Source organism: Mus caroli, unplaced genomic scaffold (assembly GCF_978045245.1).
Source record: "Mus caroli unplaced genomic scaffold, Mus_caroli_1 scaffold_8, whole genome shotgun sequence".
NCBI classification, from domain to species: domain Eukaryota; kingdom Metazoa; phylum Chordata; class Mammalia; order Rodentia; family Muridae; genus Mus; species Mus caroli.
Genome location: NW_028227263.1, coordinates 97750039 through 97773732, shown reverse-complemented (window position 1 = coordinate 97773732; position 23694 = coordinate 97750039). Strand labels below are relative to the sequence as shown.

Here is a 23694-nt window from a genome sequence, read left to right as displayed (position 1 = left end):
GTTTTGCTCACTGTTCCTGGTGAGGGGAGTCTGCTAAGAAGAGCATTGACTTCAGTGTTCAGGTTCTTACCCAGTTCTTACTCAGCCTCATACCAGCTAGGACTTAAGGCAAGGTACTTGTATGAAATAATGAGTCGTCTTGTTGTTTATTGTTTTATTTGTGTGTGCATGTACATGTGTGTAGAGGCCAGGGATCAGAGGCCAGAGGTCAATCTCCGGTTTTGTCCTCAAGTAGTTCACCTTGTTTGTTTTGAGGGTCTCTCCCTGGCCTGGTTCTCACCAATTCAACTCGGCTGGCTGGCCAGTGAGCCTTTGAGAGTTCCTGTGTTCATTCCCAGGGCTGGGGTTATAGGTGAACATACAGTGCCTGCCTCTTTTTCATGTGGGTATTAAATTTAGGTTCTCCTTGCCTATAGATCAAAGATTGTACTAAGCCATCTTCCCAGCTGAGAATTCATGATTTTAAGTGAATTCGTGAAGTGAAATTATTTAAGAACTTAGCGAAGTATTGGGCACTCCAGTGGTAGTCATCGGGGCTTTTACGTATGAGCAAGCAGGAGCTGCACCAGGTGAAGTTACTCAAGGTGACTTCTAAGCTGGAAAGCTGGACTTAGGCCTACCTGGAGAGTGCTGTGTGACCTGGGTACCATGGAGTAGAAAAAGATGTTCCCAAAAGACACCTAAGCCTTACAGAGTCACCAAGTGAGTGCTTTACTTCAAACATCTATTCCACTGCCATCTTGGGGGGGGGGGGGGGCGGAGGCAGGCCCACTGCAGAAACCAGAGCAGACACCTGGAGGAATCGCATCCTGCCTGACTCGGAGTCAAGCCGGAGTCAAGTCCCTGAGCAGCGTCTGGGGGCGTTTTCTACCACCACAGACGTTTTCTTTTCTAAAAAAGAATTCTATTTTTTCCACTAAGAAGACAACTGTCAGGAAGAGGGCTCAGAAGTCTGGCAGCGCTGTGTAGATCAGTGACATTCATGAAGCCCTGAGATTATTTGATCTATCCGATACCAAGTGTCTGCATACTTGGCAGAATGAGGATAAATGACTGCCTTTTTTCTCTGGCTCCTGCACATTTGGCCTAACATGATCACAGATAGTGAATAATGGTCTAATTCAGCGCTTGCTTTCTGCATGACACCCCCCTGAGGAATACAATTTGCTAGTTCTTTGGTTGGCTTCTGAGTTTGATTGACAGGAAAAAAAATAATAACATCAGAGAGATTACATCTTGCCAGCATCCTAAATTCTGAAGAACAAAAACCATACTTAAATTATTACGAAACCGTTTGACATTCTCAGTTTTAAAATGAACCTCATGGGGGAGGGGGGGTGGGAGGAGGGAAAGTGGCTTTCCTAAGGGAAGGCCTTAAAGGTTAGCAGATGATGCTGTAGTCTCTGAAACCTGTGTCTCAGACCAGAAGAAGGGCCCGAGTTCGTTTGTTTTCTTAACATATATTTAGGTTATGTATGTGTGGGCATATGTAGGTTAGAAGACTGGTTGCAAAAGTTGGTTCTCTCCTTCCACCTTGCGGGTTCCAAGGATCAAATATAGGTCAGGCTTGGCCTCAAGTGCCAACTGAGCCATCTCATGAGCACGAACTCAGGCTTGTTTGTATCTTACCTCAAGTTGAAGAGGGCAGAAAGTGCCACTGAAGCCTGTGGTCTCCGCAATGAAGTTACCAACCTCTGATCTCACCTTGGATCCTTTATTCCGTCCCTGAGCCTCAGTGTGCCCACTGGTAAAATGGGACAGTTGTTATCTGCCACAATAGCTTCATAATGAAGATTAAAAAGCCAACAGAAGGAAATGCTCCATAAATGTTGACTATTACACATTTCAATATATGTATGTATGTATGAATGTATGTATATGGACGTACAATGGAAACCTTTTGTAAACACCTATGAAGAGAGAACTACATGGAGACATGGAGCAGAGATATAAACTTAGGCTGACTGCTCTCCTCTTCCATGGTAGCTGCAGGCACAGCCAGCCTTGCCACCCTTGGCTGTCCCTACTACTATAGGGACACCTATAGTAGGTGTTCAGAGAACACCTACTACTATAATAGGGCCTTAATTCTCTGTGTTGTGAGCCTGCTCTGAAAGGTATTTCTTTGCCTTTTGTTGTTGTTCATTGGGGCCCAGGGCCATTAGGCAAAAACCTGGGGTGAGTGGGGGAGCAGGAAGGGGAGGGGACAACCTTGGGGTTAGTGGGTCTTCATTCTACTCCTGGTCCTTGGAGAGCTGAGGTGGCCGAGCACAGACTTGGGCCACCGCTAAACTTGAGTGTGTGCTTAGGAGCTGCTTACAGATGCAGCTTTGTGGGAGGGACTGTCACCAGATAGTCTGGCAGACAGGGTGGGAACCTGCAGGGATTTCGTGTTCAACACCATGTTACTGAGTGTGAGGCGCTGGAGGCTCAGATCCTCTTTTGGGGGGAGAGCAACATGGCCTTCTCTGAGAACACTTTCTAAGCCTTCTGAGATGTTGCTTTCCCTGTTCTAGTGTTGTCCACGCTGTGTAGTGGACAGGAGCCCTAGCTTCCCTGTTCTAAATGCTACTCCTGAGTTGGTGCTGCCTTGGCTTCTGTAGGCTTTTGTGACAGCCTTGTTCTGGTGACAGATCACAGTGCAATCCCAGGTAGAGGCAGCTGCCCCTCCACGCCCACCTTCTGCCTCCCTTGCCTGGCTCCCACTGTAAGTGTTGGTTAGCTTTGGATACTTTTTCTGATTTGGGCTGTACATCCCATTTGGGCCACCCACCACCCATTACTCTGCCTTTAACAATAATAGACCTTTTTCTTAAACCATTTCATAAAATCATGTTTGTGGCAAAAAATACCTTTAGGAAAGACAGACTTTCATTAGCTTTTGGATAGTCCCAGTGCCAGAGGGGCTTTGAGGAGTCCTGTAGGCAGGAAAATAGTTTGACCAGTGTTTACCCTACATGTTCCAAGCCTCCCTGACCAGGAACAACAACAACTCCTCCTCCTCCTCCTCCTCTTCCTCCTCCTCCTCGTTCCTGCCAGTTGCCTGGCTCCCAGGGAAGTACCTATCTTTGTTTAACTCTGGTCTGGAGGCTCCTTCTGTGGGCAGCCTCCCTTTACACCAGGACGAAGCACAAAAGGCTGGTGTGCTAGGGTGAGGAGCCTTGGAAAAGATCTTTGCCTAACAGTGGTAGAAGGCTGCGTTCACCACAGTACACAGCAGCTCCTCTCTGCCAAAAAGCTGCCTGGCTGTGGACAGTGATCTCCTGAGGAATGGGGTTGTCCCCTGTAAAGAGTTTCTCGTCTCTCTGTGAAATCTCATCCACCCTTGGAAGCAGGAGCAGCTTTTCCACAGCCAGTTTTGTACTTTGTTGTGACCATATATGGTACAAGATAGAGAAATGGCTTGATCAATTAAAGCAGAAGGATTTTCCATGGGGTTTTGAATAAGTTGAATAGAGAAAGAAGGTGTTTTCAGGGTACCATGGTTTCAAAGGATAAAAAAAAAAAAAGGTGCCTCCCATTTTTTTTTAACGGTATCTTCCTGACCTGGAGTAACAGTTGGTAGAATACTACTTACCTATCAGATGAAGCCCTGGGTTCAGTACCCAATGCTACATAAACCAGGTCTGCGGTACATATCTGAAATCCTAGCATTCTGGAGGGAGAGGCAAGGAGGATCAGAAGTTTAGGATCATCCTTGACTACATAGTATGTTTGGGCTAGCCTAAGATAACTGAGACCCTGTTTCAAAACAGGAAAAGAAGAGGTATTATAGGAATCGGATAGCTTCCTTTAAATGCCACAGTTAAATGCCTTCAATGTATGGAACAACTATGTTGGATCCTTTTAAATACGCGACAAGATAATCATTTCTCTTCAATGGCTTGTTTTTAGATAAAACCCTGTGAAACTATGGGTAACATGGTCATTTGTTTTTCTGCTGGTAGCTTAAACACACACACATACACACACATATGCACATATACAAACATATACACACATACACACACATACACACACACACACACATACTTCCTTTAAATGCCACAAGGTCTCTTCATCTATATAATTGGAAGGATTTAAATTTTCATGTATGGTGGTTGGAGAGATGGCTCAGTGGTTAAGAGCACTGACTGCTCTTCCAAAGGTCCTGAGTTCAATTCCCAGCAGCCACATGGTGGCTCACAACCATCTGTAATGAGATCTGACGCCCTCTTCTGGTGTGTCTGAAGACAACTACAGTGTACTTATATATAATAATAAATAAATCTTAAAAAAATAATTTCATGGATGACAAGTCTTTTGATGTACAGGATGCAGGGGGTCTGAGAGGAGAAAGCACAATAAAACTGGAGATGGACCAATGGACAGATGCAGGTTTGAAGACTTGATTCTGGTTTTTAAAGTTATATGTGAAACATAAACCAGACTTTATCATTTGGCTTCCCAGTTCTTTGCAGCAGGAGTGGCATTTGAGAGATTCCTTCTTTGAACCTCCTCGGAGCAAAGATGGAAGTGGAATGATGCTTCCTTAGTTTCTTATATTGTGTGAGTGTGTGTATTTGTATGTATGTATGTGTGTGTGTATGTGTGGGTGTACGTGTGTGTGTGTATGTATGTGTGTATGTATGTATGTGTGGGTGTACGTGTGTGTGTGTGCATGTATGTGTGTGTGTATGTATGTATGTGTGTGTGTATGTGTGTATGTGTGTGTATATGTGTGTGTGTTTTAAGCTACCAGCAGAAAAACAAATAACCATGTTACCCATAGTTTCACAGGGTTTTATCTAAAAACAAGCCATTGAAGAGAAATTATTACCTTGTCGCGTATTTAAAAGGACCCAACATAGTTGTTCCATACATTGAGGGCCTCTTATTCCTCTGAAATGAAAAAGATCACAAGGGATGCTGGGGAATAATTAATGTCTCATGTAATACAGAAAAGCTTACTTTTTTGCATTTCTGAAAAAAAAATGAAGAATGGTATCAAGATTTGAGAAGGCTATGCATTACAAAGCAGCTTACAGGATTTAGGCTCTGAGGATCGCAATCTGCATTCCAGACCAGACCTTCTAGGAGCCTTTGGAATTGTGGACATGTGTGGATCCAGAACCAAGATCCTCCCACCCCAGCCCAGGCCAGTGCCTGACCTCCATGGCCATCGTTGTGCCTGCCTTTTTTCTTTTCTTTAAAGATGCTCCTCAAGAAGCTGCCAGCAAAAAAAAAAAAAAAAAAAAAAAAAGTGTCTTCCCGTCTCTTCCTTGGTACTAGACACTGAAGCCAGATGATGTCAGTGTTCATCTGTCATCCCATCGTGTGAGGTGGAGACAGGAAGATCAGGAGCCCAGGGCCATCCTCGGTAACGCAATGAGTTTGAGATCGGTCTGGATGGCGTGAAACCTGGCTTTTAAAAAGCGAAAATTAATTATAATGGTGGTAGTGGTGGTGATGGTGATGATGATGATGATAATGGATTAGTTGTTTAGCAATGTAGAGAAGGCTCCGTCAGCCAGCTCTAGAGTCTTCGTGCAGAGCCACTGACCAGAGCCACACCCACATGCCCATGTAGTAGCTCAGAGGGCTATAATGATACTAACTGAAGCTGTTTTAAAAAGCATACACTTAGGATAACTCAACTGGTTTCAATTACCCTCAGAAACCTGAATGTTCAAGATTGACACCTTGACAAATTATAGGAAATTGCAAACAGGTTCCCAGGCCCGAGTATCAGATCTATTCCCCAACATCTTTGGAGAAGATTGAGGCAGGAAATTTCCCTCATCCAGGTTTCAAGTCACCATAGCAATGACAGGAGCTGGGGTCAGCCGTCTTGGAATACACTCTGTCTTTGTGCCCGTTGGCTTCAGGAATAGACCACCAACGGTTGACTCCGGGTTGGCCCCTGATGGAAACCCGGGAACAGTAGAGTTCTGGGCTGCATCTCGCCTTTGGTGGAGGAGAGAGGGAAAGGGGCTGAGGGTTTACATCACAGTGCTTTCATTTAGAGCACTTGGGTTCCTGTCAGAGAAGGCTGAGGCTGCTTGCCAAAACAAACCCAAAGGTTTTCCTTTTCTTCAAAGGCATCATGATGTTTCGAAGGAGCCTTTCTCTTTACATAGTGGTTTGTCAGTTGGACTATGGAAATTGGTCTTTTAGAACTCAGGTGCCCAGACTGACACTGGTCAGGAAGATCCATAAAGACCTTTGTCATCATAGTGTGTGTGTGTGTGTGTGTGTGCGCACAAATATGTGTGGAGAACAGAAGGCAACCTCGGGTGTAGTTTCTCAGATGTCACTGTCCACTTGGCAGTTGTCTGAGGCACTATCTGTCACTGACCTGGAACACACCAAGTAGACCAGGACAGCAAGCCAGAGCCCCAGGGATCCAGTGTCTCTACCTCACAAGCACTAGATTACAATGGAATATCTCCATGCTGAGGACTGTAAGTGGGCTCTGGGGGTGGAAGGCAAGCCCTTCATCCACTGAGCTACTCCATAGTCCTTGCTGTTAGCATTTAAAACATCACACTAGGCCAGACTTGGTGGCACACGCTTTTAATCCCAGCACTTGGGAGGCAGAGGCAGGCGGATTTCTGAGTTTGAGGTCAGCCTGGTCTACAGAGTGAGTTCCAGGACAGCCAAGGATACACAGAGAAACCCTGTCTCGAAAACAAACAGACAAACAAACAAAAAAACCCCAAAACATCACACTAGAGTAGATTATATCAGAGTTCATTGTACACAACAAGAGTGTAGGGGGTGGGGTGAGCATCAGGGGGCGGGGCAAGATGGTTCAGAAGGTGAGGGTGCTGGATGTGCAGAGGTTACCAGGATCCCTAGAACCTACATGGTGTAAGGAAAGAATCAAGTCCAGAAAGTTGTTTCCAAGCACGAGTGACTCGTGATGCACTCATTTTAAACTTAAGTGTGCTCATCAACACTAGGCCATGCTGCTGACCTGGCCACTCTCAGCAATGTACTCCAGACCCTTCAAGACACAAGCGGCTTGAGCGCCCAGAGTAGCCATCAGGTGACTTTCGAAGCCAGTATGATATGGGACAAAGGGATAGATTTAGTATAAAAATAAGTTTTTTTCATTTAATAGTGTTTCTTCAACCTGCATTGCTCACAAGCCTATATGACTCTCACCAATTCTTTGAACCATTTGTGGTCATGTTTTTAAATGTCTTTGATAAACACGAAATGGCTCACTTATACGCGGGCTGGGTGCAATATGAAAAGGATAAAGAGACTGGGCATCTGTGGGCTGTGAAAAGCAAGTCCCTTCCCAACAGTGGCCCATGTGCACTGTGGGGGATAGGAAGTCCAGAACATTCTTCAATGCTCTGCTCCTACCCCCTCCTCCCCAACACATTCCTTTGCTGTAAGGAAGGGGAAGGCCTATATACATGAGAAAAGAAGGCAAGAGCTGTTAGTTATTAGAGAAGCTCTCTTCCTTTAGAAAGCCCAGCCCTCCCTCCATCCTCTGGGCATGCTTTCCTAGGACACCAGCATTGCTGAATTAACAAGGCTGACAATACCTTGTCCCAGACAGCTTTCTCCATTAGTAAACACGAGGGAGGATATGAGAGAATAAAGAAATATCCTGTGTGTTACTACACAGAACAGTAAGGACTTAGCGTGTGAGGGGCAAAGCTAAGCATGTGGCTCCCCGTGGGACAAAAATGGCCACGGCTTGACCTCAGGAGGCTTCCTAAAGGCTCACTGGGATTTTAATGTGAGCACAGCTGAAAAGACTCCAGAGAAATAGTAGAAATAGTTTGTCTTCATCCCTTTTTATTAAAACCCAGGGTCTCGCTGTGTGACCCCGGAACTCACTGTGTAGGCAAAGCTGACCTTGATCTCAGAGACCTCCATAGCCTGCAGCTAATCCTCTCTCTTACAAATCAGCCTTACCTTTCTTTAGCACTTATTTTTCCCGTGTGTTGATGAATTATTTCCTGTTTCCTTTCTCTAAAATAGGAAGTTCATAAAGGCAGAAGATCTCTGTTTTGTGGTAGGCATGTGCCCCCAACTGTCTGGAACAGCATTTGGTGTGTGTGACATGCTTGATAAATAAGTGACTGTTGGCATGCACATGTTGAGTGTATGGACGGTGGGCGGGTGGGAGCAAAGATGAGTGGGTGAGTGGATGGGGGTGGCAGGGGGAACGGGAAGGTGTGGGCAGGTGGGTGGATGGATGGATAGATGAGCGTCATTTCATTCTGCTTCTGATAAGATCCCAGATAAAGGGAAAGGCAGTAGGAAAAGTGGTCCTGGACTTGAAATCTTACTTTCGTTAGCCAGAGGGACTCCTGTGGGACAGCTGCTTCCTGCTGAGGGTGTGGCTGCCCTCATCATGGAGATCACCGTGGGTAAGGCATGAGGAAAGGCAATGCCTGAAAAACACTCTGGGCATTAGAGACTGAGGTTTGTGCTTCTTTAAAAGGAGGTGCTGTGCGGTGATGGAGCTCAAGTTGTAGAGAGTTTGCTTAGCGTGCACCAAATTCATTTCCCAGCCACACACACACTTGGAAGATAGAGGCAGGTCAGCCTCAGCTATCGAGCGAATTTAAGGCTAGTCTGGGATGCATGAGACTGTGCTTTTAACAATAACCAAAACCAACCAAATAAATAGATGTCACTGCTGTGGTGTTTCAGAGAGTACTGTGTCAGGAGACCTGGGTTCAAATTCCGGGTATTCGATTTTAGCTGAAAGAACACAGTCATAAACAGCCCTGCCTGGTCTCAGTTTCCTTTCTTGTAAAAGGGCAACAGGAATACCATTTAACTATATGATGAGCGGTGTGCCTCCAGATATCCATGAGACACCCCCCCCCCAAGGAGGGAGGGCCGAGCCAAGGAGATCCTATGACAAGCTGGTGGTGTAGGTAGTTTCATAAGCCAGTCTGTGGCTCTGCCCAGGAAAAGATCCAGCAACACTCGTGAGTTTTGGTGGAGGAGTCGTGTAGCACCCTCCCCTCCAACTCCAAATTCCCCAGTAAGTCAGGAAGATGGATGTGTTTTAAAACATTGGGAGGTCTGCTTTGGATCACCCAGAGCTGCGGCTTCCCCACGCAGCAGCGGGCGGACTCAGCCAGTTCCCCTGGCTGCCCGGCTCCCAGCGCTTGCGCCCCACACAGGGCTGCCTTGACCCAGCCTTAGCAGCCGTTGACTTTTAAATCATCAAAAGCGGCTCTATGTACAGTTTACTCTGTTGCTGGAAGGCAGCAGAACATAGGTATTAGGAAGGGGAGGTGGGGGGAAGGAGAGAGAGCTGAGGAAGCAGCCGTTAATCCTGCCAGGCTTCTGGGCACAGGAGTCGTTGCGGATGACAAAAGTTAATTAGAAACATGAGCAGTTTAACCGAAAACACTTGTGACAATTGGAAGGGCAGTCTCTTTGCTTGCAGAAATTCTCCTAGAGAATCCTTGTGGGAGAAAGTGGCCGTTGTTAGGTAAGTCCGTCACTGTGACTTTGCAAGCAGTGTTCTCTTAAGGGGATGATGGGGTTGGGGTTGGGTTGGGGGGGCAGGCTGAGTGGGGGGTGTTTCCTCTGTCTTCTGGCCACTTTCTCTAGCAGCTACTGGCACTTGGAGCCACTAGTGCATTATGGCAGTTCCGTCTGAAGAAGAGGCTGAAGTTTGGAGGGCTCTCTGATGCTGGGCCACTGTGGTAAGTGACAGGACAGTAGTAGGAGAGCCCGCACTTCCCAGAGTGGTCCTGGCACTTGTATGGAAATACCTTCATGGATTTCTGAGAAAAGACCGTGGGCAAGGAAACATGCACTGAGTGCCAAAGGGGAAGCCTTGACTTTCAGATAACCTGTGTTTTCTCCCGGAGTGTGTGTGTGTGTGTGTGTGTGTGTGTGTGTGTGTTAGTGATGGGGGCCGGGGCACATGCTCACATTGTGTTCTTAAGTAAAAGTTGTTCTGTTTGTAAGCCTTTAAAAACCACCAGCATAATGTCTCCATTGCGCAACTGCTCAGCGTATTTGGCCGTTAACGGAAAGGTTGGTGGTTCACGCCCACTCTGGGATGTGTGGGTTTTAAGTGTTCACTGGAGAGAACTCATTTCTCTCCACTGTGAATTTCCCAAGTGAATACAGAGAATATACTTCACCTGTTTCCCTGAACAGGATAGGACAAAGTGAGGTTCTCTGGGCTGGGCATGATGGCTCGCTCGCTCGCTCAGGAGGCAGAGGCAGGCAGATCTCTGAGTTCAAGGCCAACCTGGTCTACAGGGTGAGTTGCTAGACAGCCAGGGCTACACAGAGAAACCTTGTCATGAGAGAGGAAGGAAGGAAGGAAGGAAGGAAGGAAGGAAGGAAGGAAGGAAAGAAGGAAGGAAAAAAGAAGGAAGGAAGGAAGGAAAGAAAAGTGCTAACAAAGAAATATCTTACATAGGAATTAGCAACTTTTATGAATAATCTATTTTTCATTTAAAATTGCTTGTCTCTCCTCAGTTCCTGTTTTTACTTACTTTCTTTGGCCTGTTTTAATGTCTATGATAAGTTGTTCTCTAAAAATTGGACACTTCTTGGCTATTGTTCACAACTGGGATGCTGGGTTCAATCACTTAAAGCATTTATTTCCTACACCCTCGAATACCACAGGAGTGGTATGTGGTGGCGGTGGCGGTGGTGGTGGTGGTAAAGGATTTTCTCTTTTTTTTTCCCCGGTAGATTATTTACATTCTTAGTTGTGCTCTGCATGGTACTGTTAAGACTGGCATGTGTTTACAGAACAGACACAACCAAGATGTGGTGAGGCTGGGGGAGGTGCCGTGTGAACAGCGCATGTCGGAGGACAGGGGAGATGAACTGGGTTTAAACTGTAACCACAGATAATCCTCACCTCCAGTAATGGAGTTTCAGGGCGTACAAGTGGGGAATGGCTGGCTGGGTAGCCATGGCTGGCCTGGTAGCCATGGCTGGCCTTCCTGCGTCTTCAGTGCAGCTCAGTGGTTATGACTCAGGTCGCTCTCCCTTCCCTGTCTCTGCAGAGCCACTGGCAAGCTCAGCCTCCTCCCATCCCGGAATGAGCGAAAATGTCCCTGCGCCCTTGGAGAACAGCCCTTCCATCCCTGTTAACTGCTCCTCCTCAGCCATCCCCCAGCCCAGCATGACCTCCAAGCCTTGGCGCAGCAAGTCCCTCAGCGTGAAGCACACTGCTACGTCAGCCATGCTGTCTGTCAAACCCGCTGGGCCCGAGGCCCCCAGGCCCACACCTGAAGCCATGAAACCTGCCCCCAACAATCAGAAATCCATGTTGGAAAAGCTCAAACTTTTCAACAGCAAGGGAGGCTCCAAAGCAGGTGAGGGTTCAGCATCCCGGGACACGAGCTGTGAGCGACTAGAGATCCTGCCCAGCTTCGAAGAGACTGAAGAGTTGGAGGCCACCGCCAACAGGGCACTTTCTACTGCAGGCCCTGCATCCAGCAGCCCCAAGATTGCACTCAAGGGCATTGCACAGAGGACTTTCAGCAGGGCGCTTACCAATAAAAAGAGCTCCCCAAAGGGTAATGAGAAAGAGAAGGAGAAACAGCAGCGGGAGAAGGAGAAAGAGAAGGAGAAGGGCAAGGACCTCACCAAGAGAGTCTCTGTGACCGACAGGCCTGACCTCAAGGAAGAACCCAAGGCAGATCTCAGTGGGGTGGCTGTGACTGAGATGCCCAAAAAGTCCTCCAAGATCGCCAGCTTTATCCCTAAAGGGGGCAAGCTCAACAGCACCAAGAAGGAGGCTACAGCTCCGTCCCACAGCGGTATACCAAAACCAGGAATGAAGAACATGTCTGCGAAGTCCCCAAGTGCCCCCATACCTCCCAAGGAAGGAGAGAGGAGCAGAGGGAAGCTGAGCTCAGGGCTCCCTCCCCAGAAGGCCCAGCTGGACAGCAGGCACTCTAGCTCCTCCTCCAGCCTGGCATCCTCAGAGGGAAAAGGCCCCGGAGGGACCACTCTGAACCACAGCATCAGCAGCCAAACCGTCAGCGGCTCCATCGGGACCACGCAGACCACTGGAAGCAATACCGTCAGTGTCCAGCTACCTCAGCCTCAGCAGCAATACAACCATCCCAACACAGCCACGGTTGCACCTTTTCTGTACAGGTAAGCAGCACCCACTACCCCTGGGTAAAGAGCCTAACTGCTGGCTCTGTCCGTGCGGGGATCAGGAACATGTGAGCCAACAGCTAAAGCAATACATAGTTGTAGCCTGGGGCACTCAAGTGGGCAGCTACTATAGCAAGACAGTGTTGAGGCAGGGGACATTGGGAGCTGACTCCAGGATGAGAAGGCTTCACCAGGCCTGTGGGCACTGAAGCATTTCAGAAGCACTAGAAGCATGGAGGTATACTTAGTAGACTTAAGACTACCCTGCTATGTAAAATTGCTTATGGCAGCATTGGTGTTGCGCTTTCTGAGTCTGGCAATCCCTAGTACCTCCTGGGGCTTTCTGAGAAGAGATGAAGAAGGAAGAGATAAGACTGACACGGGCCAGCTGGGCAGTGGTAGCACATGCCTTTAATCGCAGCACTTGGGAGACAGAGACAGGTGGCTCTCCAGGTTCAAGGACAGACTCATCTACAAAGTGAGTTCCAGGACAGCCAGGGCTATAGAGAAGCCCTGTCTCAAAAAAAAAAAAAAAAAAATAATAATAATAATAATAACAACAGTAGTTTAGTAGTAGTAAGATTGACAAAGGCCATTCTAGAACAAGAAATGTATTAGGCTAAAGCACACTGTCCTTTTCCTGTCTCAGAAGCCCTGGATCTCTGATGGCCCATCTGTAGAACCCCAGCAGCCGACATAGAACTAGGTGCTATGTGCTCCTTGTTCTGCTGAGAGCCACTCTGCTCTGCCCCTGCCACACTCCGGCACTGAGACAGACACCTGTAAGCATGTGGATGAGCTCTTCAGGCTCATGGAAGCTCCTGTCATACTGAGAAGGGAGCTGAGAGCTTTGGCTCACAGGGCTTTCCCTGGTCCTGTGCTGGGTGGCCCCCAATACCTGTGCATATAGCAAAATGATCCAATGTCACACTCTGCCCACTCCCAAACCACAGAAACACAACTGTGTATACACACTCAAGGCGTATTCATCGACAGTTGCACACGAGTACAGACACAGTTACACATTCCTGTGCCAAATGCAAATGTGTGTTCACATAAGGGCATTTGCACAAGTCCCGGGTGTGTGCACTCACACCCACACTTCCAGCTTCTTATGCTTGTGTGACTCCCCCCAAAAATAGGTGTTCCCTCTCCCCCCAGCTGAATTGTGTTCCTGTGAGCTCTCAGGCTTCCTGTCCCTAGAGATGTCAGGAGACAGCTAGCCAGCATCCATGTGATACAGGGATGATACCAGGCTTCCTCTTGTCCCGTGTTCACTCTCCTCTGCACACTTCCCCCTTCTGTGAGAGTCATAGCAATCTTCTCTTGATTGGCAGACAGTTCTGTTTTATTTAGTCAAGTCATCAGTTCAGCTAACAGCGTTGAGAAGAACACCGGGGCATCTTTCAGTAGAGGCCTGGTGAGACCTACTACTAGCTTACTCTCTGGTAGACTAGATAGCAAACATTTACCTTCTTCTTTATTATTATTATTATTATTATTATCATTTCAAGCTTTTCTATGGGAAGAAGGATTTCTTGTGACTAATGTGTGAAAGGCAGAAGGAAAGGAACCTCCCAGATATTCAAGGCCAGACTTCCCTAGGTGAACTCACTCTGGTCAAAGCTCTCTCTGGAGGAGCTGGTCAAGAGAGCCTGGGAAGAAGAAACCCAGATAGGAATTGGACCACAGCACCCTGCCCTGTGTCTGCTGGGGGCACCCACTGTGGTCTTAGGCACAGAGACAGGTAGCGATTGCTTGTGAACCAGATGTGTGTAAAGACTTAGCTCAGGGCTTCTTTGTCCTAATCCCCTGAGACTTCCCAGTTTTGTGGGCTAGCTTGCTTCTTAAAATTCCAGTTCTATAGATGAGCAGCTGATGCTCGGACCAGGAAATTTGTTCCAAGTCACAGATGTGGTAATTAGAAGAACCTGCATTTAAAACCAAGCCTGCTGATGGACATGGGGGCAGAGTACTCCAGAGGCAAAGATGAGCAGATCTTGGAGTTCAAGGCCAGCCTGCTCTACGGAGCAAGTTCCAGGCAGCCAGGGCTACACAAAGAAGCCCTGTCTCAAACAAACGAGCAGATAAACAAACAAAAACAAAACAAAACACCCAAGTCTGCCTAACTGTAGGATCCATATTGTCTTGCTGTCTATGTCAAGGATTCTTGGTGCTTCAGAGATGGCTCAGCTGTTAAAAGCACCGGCTGCAATCTCAGAGAACCTGGGTTTGTTCCCCAGCACCAACGTGGTGGCTCACAACTATTAACTCCAGTTCCAGGGGATTTGATGCCTTCTTCTGGCCTCTATGAGTACTGCACGTATATGTTGCACATACGTACATGCAGGCAAAACCCTTATACATGCCATGCGTGCAAAATAAAATAAATCTAAAAACATTTTTAAAAGCCAGAAATCTTTTCAAGCACAGTAAAAGAACTGGAGTTCACAATATCCGATAGTCTCAAGTCTAAGCTCAGCTGTTTCAGGGAGGGTTTGTTGACATTCTGTGGGATGGTGGCAGGGTCATTGCAGAATACACATGTATGTTCAGAAGAACAGGGCTGCAGTGATGTAACACTAGCAAGCAGGTGCCCTGCTCCTCTGGAGGGCACACCACCACTTGGCACCAGCAGGTGGCGCTCTATAAGACTGAGCTCAGTAGCTCCAGATCCACCCATCCGTCCTCCCTCTCTCCTCCCTCCCTCCCTCTCATCATTCCTTCTTTCCTTCCTTCCTTCCACTGGCTGAAAGCAAAAATACAGATACTTACATGAAATCTCCCAAATTTTAAAGTCATGTCTACTATTTTTAGTTATATATATTTGTGGCTGAAGCTCTGCATATGAGTACGGATGCCTATGAAGGTCACAGGCAGCAGATCCCCTGGATCTGGAGTTATAGGCAATTATAAGCCACTCTTTGAGGGTGCTGGAATTAAACCTGGGTCCTCTACAAGAGCGGCATGTATTTTTTTTAAAGATTTATTTATTATATGTAAGTACACTGTAGCTGTCCTCAGACACTCCAGAAGAGGGTGCCAGATCTCATTACGGATGGTTGTGAGCCACCATGTGGTTGCTGGGATTTGAACTCAGGACCTTTGGAAGAACAGTCAGTGCTCTTAACCACTGAGCCATCTCTCCAGCCCCAGCATGTACTCTTTTTTTTTTAAAAGATTTATTTATTATTTATTATATGTAAGTACATTGTAGCTGTCTTCAGACACTCCAGAAGAGGGAGTCAGATCTCGTTGCGGATGGTTGTGAGCCACCATGTGGTTGCTGGGATTTGAACTCTGGACCTTCGGAAGAGCAGTCGGGTGCTCTTACCTGCTGAGCCATCTCACCAGCCCCCCAGCATGTACTCTTTTTTTTATTTTTTTAAAGATTTATTTATTATATGTAAGTACACTGTAGCTGTCTTCAGACACTCCAGAAGAGGGAGTCAGATCTCGTTGCGGATGGTTGTGAGCCACCATGTGGTTGCTGGGATTTGAACTCTGGACCTTCGGAAGAGCAGTCGGGTGCTCTTACCCACTGAGCCATCTCACCAGCCCCCAGCATGTACTCTTAACTGCTGAGTTCTCTCTCCAGCTCCCAAACCTCACAAATTTTAAACAATGAACTAATTTACCAGGTGTGGTGGCGCATGCCTTTAATCCCAGCACTCATGAGGCAGATGTGGGCAGATCTCTTTGAGTTTGAGGTAATCTAGTCTACATAGTGAATTCCAGGATAGCCGTGACTATGTAGAGAGACAGAGAGAGAGAGAGACACACAGAGAGAGACAGAGAGACAAAGAGACAGAGACAGAGAGAGAGACAGTCAGAGAGAGACAGAAACAGACAGAGAGACAGAGACAGAGAGCATGCTAATTTACTTTTTAGAAATACTATGCAAAATGCAGACAGTATTTTAGCAGTCCATCTGTACTAGTTGTATACCTGCCTGGCTTTCATTTATAACCATTGGGATTACAAGCAGTGTACCTGGTTTAGGGTGTTTATTAGTCCTAAGTAGATGGCAGAGCTTCAAACAACGGCTGTGTGGATAAACAAGAACACTGGGATAATAATGAACCTTTAAAGCTGTAGCTGTGGGAACTAGGGATGCATGGCTTCTGTGGGACGGAAAAAGAACAAAGGACAGTGGGAGGTTTGAAGTTAGCAGTTCATCTCTCATAGTACACCTACATTTTTGGCACATTCTAGGGGGTGGGGGATATTTCTCCATGCTAGGACACGTGCCCTGCATGCATAGGGCCCTTGGGTTCAATCCCCTACAAAAATGGGTGGGGAGAGACATGTTTTCTTCCTGGTGGTGAAAAGTAGCTGGATCACCCTGGGCCTCGATGCACATCCAATGTCACTGGCAAGGTCTGAGTAAGCCAAAGTGGCTGTGGCCAGAAACCTCCCCTGCAGCCGGCCACTGGTTCAATCGGCTTGACAAATCCAGGGCCTGGGGGAAGGGTTGGGAAAGTACAGATCTCAGTCAAGTGTTGAAATAATGATCAATGAGACCTTTCATGTCAGAGGATCTGAGCTGCAAATCAGAAACCTGGAGGGTAGACACAGCTGCTTGGCACCCATTCCTGACGGCCTCACACTCACCGCTTCAGAGAGAGCCGTGTCAAGAGGATTGTGGGGGAGAGGGACTGTCAGTGGAATCGGGTTAATGCTTTATTTGCTGGTGTTGTGGTAACTAACCCGTTGCTTTTTGATGTAAGTCTGAATGTCCAAACCGCCCGGCACCCTCCAGCATGTTTCTGGTCGGACCCTCACTGGGAAATGGCAGACCCTCTTTGGGGGCTTTGAATATTTCATCCTTCTGGGCTCAGTCGCCCTCTCCACGTGTGGCTGTTGAATTATTTAGAGTCGGTCTGCTGACCAGCCCTGCTCCTCAGCAGCTTGCTTAGCAGGCCATGGCAAGCCGCTCAGATGTGATGGTTGCCACTCCTGATGATTGGGTCAGCTCTGATTTGTATGTCAAGGTCCCAGACGGACACCGAAGGGAATGTCACTGCCGAGTCCAGCTCAGCGGGCGTGAGCATGGAGCCCAGCCACTACACCAAGAGTGGACAGCCTGCTCTGGAGGAACTCACTGGTGAGTAGGAGCCCTGGCTTGTGAAGAAGCCCCTCGTGTGAGCGCCTGCTAGGCAGGCTGCCGCCATGATGCAGAAGTCAGGCAAAGTTGCTTTCTTCTGTTGTTTATTTCTTCCCTTTCCCCTTTTCTCTCTCACGGCCTTTTCGTTCCTCTCTAAAACTGTAGCTCCTGTTTAGGGGCTGGACTATGTTACTTAACTTTGAGTCACACTGTTTACCCTTCATATGAAGTTGCATTTTGACAACAACAAAAAATTTAGGGGCTGGAAAGATGGCTCAGCGGTTTAGAGTACTGACTGCTCTTCCAGTGGTCCTGAGTTCAATTCCCAGCAACTACATGGTGGCTCACAACCATCTGTAATGGGATCTGATGCCCTCTTCTGGTGTGTCTGAAGACAGCTACAGTATGTTCACATACATAAAATAAATAATAATAATAATTTTTAAAAAAAATTTAGAACTCTAACATATTGATTGATCTTTTTAGTTTTATGGATGGCTTGGCAGGTAAGAGCACCTGCTGCTCTTACAAAGGCTTTATATTAGATTCTCAGTATCCATTTGGCTCACAACCATCTGTAACTCCATTTCAAGGAGCGTCCAATGTTGATGTTGTACCATTACATTCTCTGTGTGTGTGTGTGTGTGTCTATGTGTATGTGTGTGTCTGTGTGTGGTGTGCACTTATGTTTGCATGTATGTAGTCACAAATGTGTGTGCAGGGTCACATATGCAGAGGCCTGAAGTTGATACCAGGCTCCTCCCTTGATCTTTCTCCATTTTATTTATTGAGACAGGGTCTCCTGTTGAACTCAGCACTCACAGATGGATTCCATCTAGTCCGGTTTGCCCAGGGATCCCTTTCTTTACCTCTCATGGTGCAGGCATTCTGTGGTTTTTATGTGAGCTGTGGACTCTGAACTTGGGTCTTTGCACTTTGACAGCACGCCACCACACAACGTTACATTAGTAAGTGGGAGAAGGAAAGTAGAAGAGTTAGAATTCATTTTGGGTGAATTCTACCTCCTCGGAGCTCTTCCACCAGCCTACCTATGAACCTATGACTGTCTTTTTAAATATATTTTAATGTGTATGTTATGCCTGCATATAACTACATGCACCACGTATGTGCCTGGTGCCTGTGGAGTCCAAAGGGGGAATGGATCCCCCAGAATTGGAGTTATAGGAGTTATGTTACAGGTGCTGGAAACAGAGCCCATGTCCTCTGGAAGAACAGCCGGGGTGGTGGTGGTTTTGTTTTGTTTTCTGCTGAGATGTTTCTCTGGCTCATTTCCACCCCTGCTTTTAAAGGCAGGGTTTTATGGTGAGATGGGGTTAATTAATGGCAGTAACTGGAAAATCTGTGCCTTACTACTGCACCCAGAGTGATCCAAAGCTTTGGCGCCTTCCAATCAGTCTATGTAGAATAAATACAGTTAAACCTGCAATGAAAGAGATTGGCAGCCTATGAAGATGATGCAATCACACTCCCCTAAGGCTCTCAGAGAAGATAGGATAGACCATTTTAGCATTTATGAAGCCTTAGGTTCAATCCCCTATACCAGATAAACCTGGATGCACACAGCTGTAATCCCAGCCTTTGGGAGGTGAAGGCAGAAGAATCAGGAGTTCAAAGTCTCAGACACACACACAGGCAAGCACATATATATGTATGTACCTTAAAGACTTGGGTGGCAAATTGAAGTTTGAACACAGTTCAGATAAAGAGTGTTTCACAAATTTCTCTGGATTAAAGGAAGTAGAAAGTTAAAAACAGTAATTTAAAATAATTACTTCAAGATTTTGCTATAGTAAATTCCTTCTACAATAATCACATGGATAGGGCTGGAGAGATGGCTCAGCAGGTAAGAGCACTGGCTGCTCTTTCAGAGGTCCTGAGTTCAATTCCCAGCAACCACATGGTGGCTCACATCCATCTGTAAAGGGAGCTGATGCCTTCTTCTGTCATGCAGGTGTACATGCAGAAAGAGTACTCCTACATTAAAAAAAAAAGAAAAACAAAAACCCAAAACGTAAATAATCATGTGGTTGTCATTTCTCTGCCCCTACACTCCAGACATCCCTCTGCCAGGCCAAGGAACTTGGCACCTATCTCAGGGGTGAAGCTTAATTCTATGACATTTCTTAGGTGACCATTGGTCTATTAAAAATAATGGTTGGGAGTTTTTTTTTTCTTTCTTGGACCTCTTTATGTATATGAGTGTTTATGCCTGCGTGTAGGTCTGTGTGCCATGTGCATTCCTGGTGCCTGTAGAGGCCAGAAGAGGGAGTCAATTCTCCTGGAAATGGGTTATGGACAGTTGTAAGTTACTATGAGGGGGCTAGGAATTAAACCCAGGTCCTCTACAAGAGCAACAAATGCTCCTAAATGAGCCATCTCTCCAAGAAAAAAACAAAAACAAAACACACAAAAAAAAACAAACCCAAAAACAACAACAACAACGACAAACCTTAAATCATGTTTAGATCATACTGAAATCCACTTCTTAAATCATGACAGTACTTATGTCCCTTCTCTTCCTCCTCCTGTAAACCCAGATGAAAGAACGTAACTAAAGAGCAGAAGGCAGGGCTGGCTGTCGAGAGATGCTCCATGTCTTAGCCTATGCACGGCGTGCTCTTAAGACACTGGAAGCTCGCCGGGCATGGTGGCGCACGCCTTTAATCCTAGCACTCAGGAGGCAGAGGCAGGCGGATTTCTGAGTTCGAGGCCAGCCTGGTCTACAAAGTGAGTTCCAGGACAGCCAGGGCTGCACAGAGAAACCCTGTCTCGAAAAACAAAACAAAACAAAACAAAAAAAAAGACACTGGAAGCTATAAGTTCTATTCAGACATCGGAAGGCAGGTTGTGTCCTGCCCTAGAGCTCCGCTGGTTTTCAGTGGCTTCTGCTGGCATTCGTCGGGGGCTTGTGATGGGCACAATGTCAAAAGTAGTGACGGCAATAGCCCATGTTTCCCCCACAACTCTCTTTGGAGACTGGTGCTATGGCCATGCTCATTTTAGAACCCTGGACTCAGAAGGTGGGGGAGTCTAACGTCTTTAGAACTGACCACACAGTTTCTAGTCAACAGCACATGTGCTAGTAGCAAGGGGTTGGGGAGGGGGAGGCAAGCTTTCCCCTGTAGATTATAAGTGATGAGCAAATGCATGTGGTTTTGTAAGGCACTTTGTATTACCCAGAGAAACAAAGGGGCACTCACATTTTCTTATGGGCAAAAGAAAGTGGTCTTAGAGGTGTGGTCAGCCCTGGACCGAATATCTTCAGAGGGAACCTCTTTGGATTTAATCCCATCATTTGGGCATCTGTTCTTTTGTTGATGCATGCAGACAGACAGACCTGCAGGTATCCATCCACCCATCCAGCCATTCATCCATAGGTCTCCATCTATTCATGCATGCATGTATCTATCCATGTGTGCATACAACAGATAGACTTGAAGGTATGCATCTACTTATCCATATCATCTGTGTGTGTGTGTGTGTGTGTATTCACACATCTATACATCCATCTATCCATGTGTATATGCATCTATTTTTTTAAAGAATTTATTTATTATATGTAAGTACATTGTGGCTGTCTTTAGACTCCAGAAGAGGGCGTCATATGTACGGATGGTTGTGAACCACCATGCGGTTGCTGGGATTTGAACTCAGGACCTCCTGAAGAGCAGTTAGTGCTCTGACCCACTGAGCCATCTCTTCAGCCCCCACATCTATTTATTTATCTATGCAGACAGATAGACACATAGGTATCTATCCAATGTGTCCATCCATCATCTATCCATCTGTCTATCCATCCATGTAGTGTCAAGTCCTTACAACAAACAAGAAGCTAGAAATAGATCCGGCATTACCGCCCCCCACTTGGTTGCTGTTTGTAAGAACCTCATGGTCTAGCAGAGTTAGACTGATCTTAACCCTTGCTTCTCCAGCAGAAGACCCCGAGGCTCGGCGGCTTCGGACAGTAAAGAACATCGCAGACCTAAGACAGAATTTAGAAGAGACCATGTCCAGTTTACGGGGAACTCAGGTTACACACAGGTACGGGCTTCAGTTGCTTTGCTGAGAGAGCTTGCTGGGAGCTCCTTCTAACTCTGCTTCACTCCTGCCCACCGTGCCACCCACAAAGTGGTTTGGTTGAGAGTGGAATAGAAACCCTTGTCCTCAAGCGTGTTAGAATTCACAAAGAATCCAAGACAATACGCAGAGCGAAGGGGATGAGATTAGTGTAGACAGATACCGCCCCAGAGCACAAGGTTTCCAAGTTGACCGCCCAGAGGAAATTGCTCCAGCTCCATTTAAAACTTTATTTTACTTGCATTTTTCAAAACTACAGCAAGCTGGTTGGAAGGAACAGGCGAACTATGTTTGACCCGTATGACAAACTGAGTAACTTGAATTCCTACCAGGTCTCCTGATACACAACACCGATATTGTTAGTCATGCACGTGTGTGAAAGATGAGAGAAAGTGTTTGTAAAACTTCACCCTGTTTAAAGTATGGTTTTGTTAGAAGGAATCTCGGGTTGTTTTCCTTGTTCAGCGAGAGCCTTAAGGAGGATGTAATGTGGGCACTCCTTCCTGATTTTGGCAGAATGAGGTCTCACAGTTTGTTTTCGGCTTTGAAAATCAAAGAGTCCCCGGCTACCCGCTGGGCTCCCATGGGTTCTCCGGTTGCTTCTCCAGTTTCACTTTCTTTGGTAACCATTTAAAAGGAGGAAGTGCAGGGCTTCCCCTCTGTATCTGTTACTATACTCACTGCTGCAGCTAAATACCTTAGGAAAGTGACTTGAGGAAGAAAGAAGTTTGTTTTGGTTTTTAGCTTAAGGGTCTATAATTCATCACGGTGGGGACCTTGAGACAGCGGTTCATAGTTAGGAAGCAGAGGTTGATGCAGCTGGTGCTCCGCTCGATTTCTTCTTTGATTCAGCCTGGGACACCAGCATCATAGAATGATGCCACCTGGGGGCTGGAGAGATGGTTCAGCGGATAAAAGCACTGTCTGCCCTTCCAAAGGTGTTGAGTTCAAATCCCAGCAACCACATGGTGGCTCTCAACCATCTGTAATGAGGGCATTAGCCCTCTTCTGGAATGTCTGAGACAACTACAGTGTACTTATATATATATGAGAGAGAGAGAGAGAGAGAGAGAGAGAGAAAGAGAGAGAGAGAAGGAGCCACCCTCCTCAACCCAGTCTAGAATCTCCCTCACAGATAAGCCCAGAGGTGTGTCTCCTAGGTGATTCTCAATCCTGTCAAGCTGACAGACCATACTAACTGTCAAACCTACCACTGAGAGCTTTGGTAGGCACTTCCTTTCCCACTGAGGCTCAACAAGGCAGCTCAGCTAGAAAAATATATCCCTGCATACAGGCAACAGCTTTTGGGATGAAGGGAGGGAGGGAGGGAAGGAGGAAGGGAGGGAGGAAGGATGGAGGGGTCTTGGTAGATCGGAGTTTTAGCCACTGTGGGTTCTGTCTTCAGAACCAAGGGTCCAAGATGTGAAACAATGAGGTAATTTCCTGGGTTGGGGGTAGGGGTTGGGACAAAACAGCCACTGGCACCCAAATAGAGGAAGTGCCTTCCTTAACTCTTCAGGTATTTGAAGAACTTGGATCCTGATGTTGGATCCTGTGACTTCATGAATAGGCATGAGCCTACCACCCCTCTTTTCACCTAGTCACAGGCATTGACTCTGGGACATTAGGGAGGGGGGGAGAGGGGTGTGTGAAGTTTTAGGAGCCTCACCTCAGGCTGCTATAGCTAACCCTTGAAGAAATCCTGACACAGCAACTCTGGAACAAATAGGTCGGAGGGTCCTTTGTCGCCGCTTCACAAGTTAAGCATTGTCTGCTTCCTGAACTGGAAAGAAGAGTCCAATTTTCTAGCAGAATGAGGCTTTGCACGTTGCGTGTAATTAAAGAGTCAGTGAAGAGTATCTTATACCACATTTTAAAAGAGAACATCCCCAGTAGGATTTCCAGAATGTGTAGGTAAACGCATAGCTTCTCTTTTTCCTTGTCAATAAAGGAACTACGCCAGGTGGTACTTGGAGCCTGCTGTTTCGTCCTGCTTTGTAAATGGGACTTTTTTTTCTCTCTTGTTCTGAACATTTAAAAAAACCACCTAACCTGCACCCACTGGGATCTAACCCAGGTTGGTTTTACGTTTTCAGCACATTAGAAACCACGTTTGACACCAACGTCACCACTGAGATAAGCGGCCGCAGCATCCTCAGCCTCACAGGAAGACCCACTCCTCTGTCCTGGAGACTCGGACAGTCCAGCCCCCGGCTCCAGGCAGGAGATGCCCCATCAATGGGCAACGGGTATCCACCACGAGCCAACGCCAGCCGCTTCATCAGTGCTGAGGCAGGCCGCTACGTGTACTCTGCCCCTTTGAGAAGGCAGCTGGCCTCTAGGGGCAGCAGCATCTGCCACGTGGATGTCTCGGACAAGGC

General features: G+C 46.9%; 1 protein-coding gene across 5 annotated transcripts in view; it reads left to right on the top strand.

The window, feature by feature from the left end:
• The window catches only part of Nav2 (neuron navigator 2), a 373079-nt gene that overhangs the window by 201502 nt on the left and 147883 nt on the right, over positions 1 to 23694 (top strand). For 3 of the 5 annotated variants that reach the window (XM_085841706.1, XM_021168571.3, XM_085841709.1), the window contains 4 exons: positions 11004 to 12105; positions 17103 to 17215; positions 21169 to 21277; positions 23410 to 23694. The exon at positions 23410 to 23694 is cut by the window's right edge and continues 105 nt beyond it. In XM_085841706.1, the coding sequence (XP_085697832.1) occupies positions 11004 to 12105; positions 17103 to 17215; positions 21169 to 21277; positions 23410 to 23694 (1609 nt within the window). The remainder of the gene's footprint in view (positions 1 to 11003; positions 12106 to 17102; positions 17216 to 21168; positions 21278 to 23409) is intronic. The other 2 variants (XM_085841707.1, XM_085841708.1) reach the window with 1 other exon arrangement.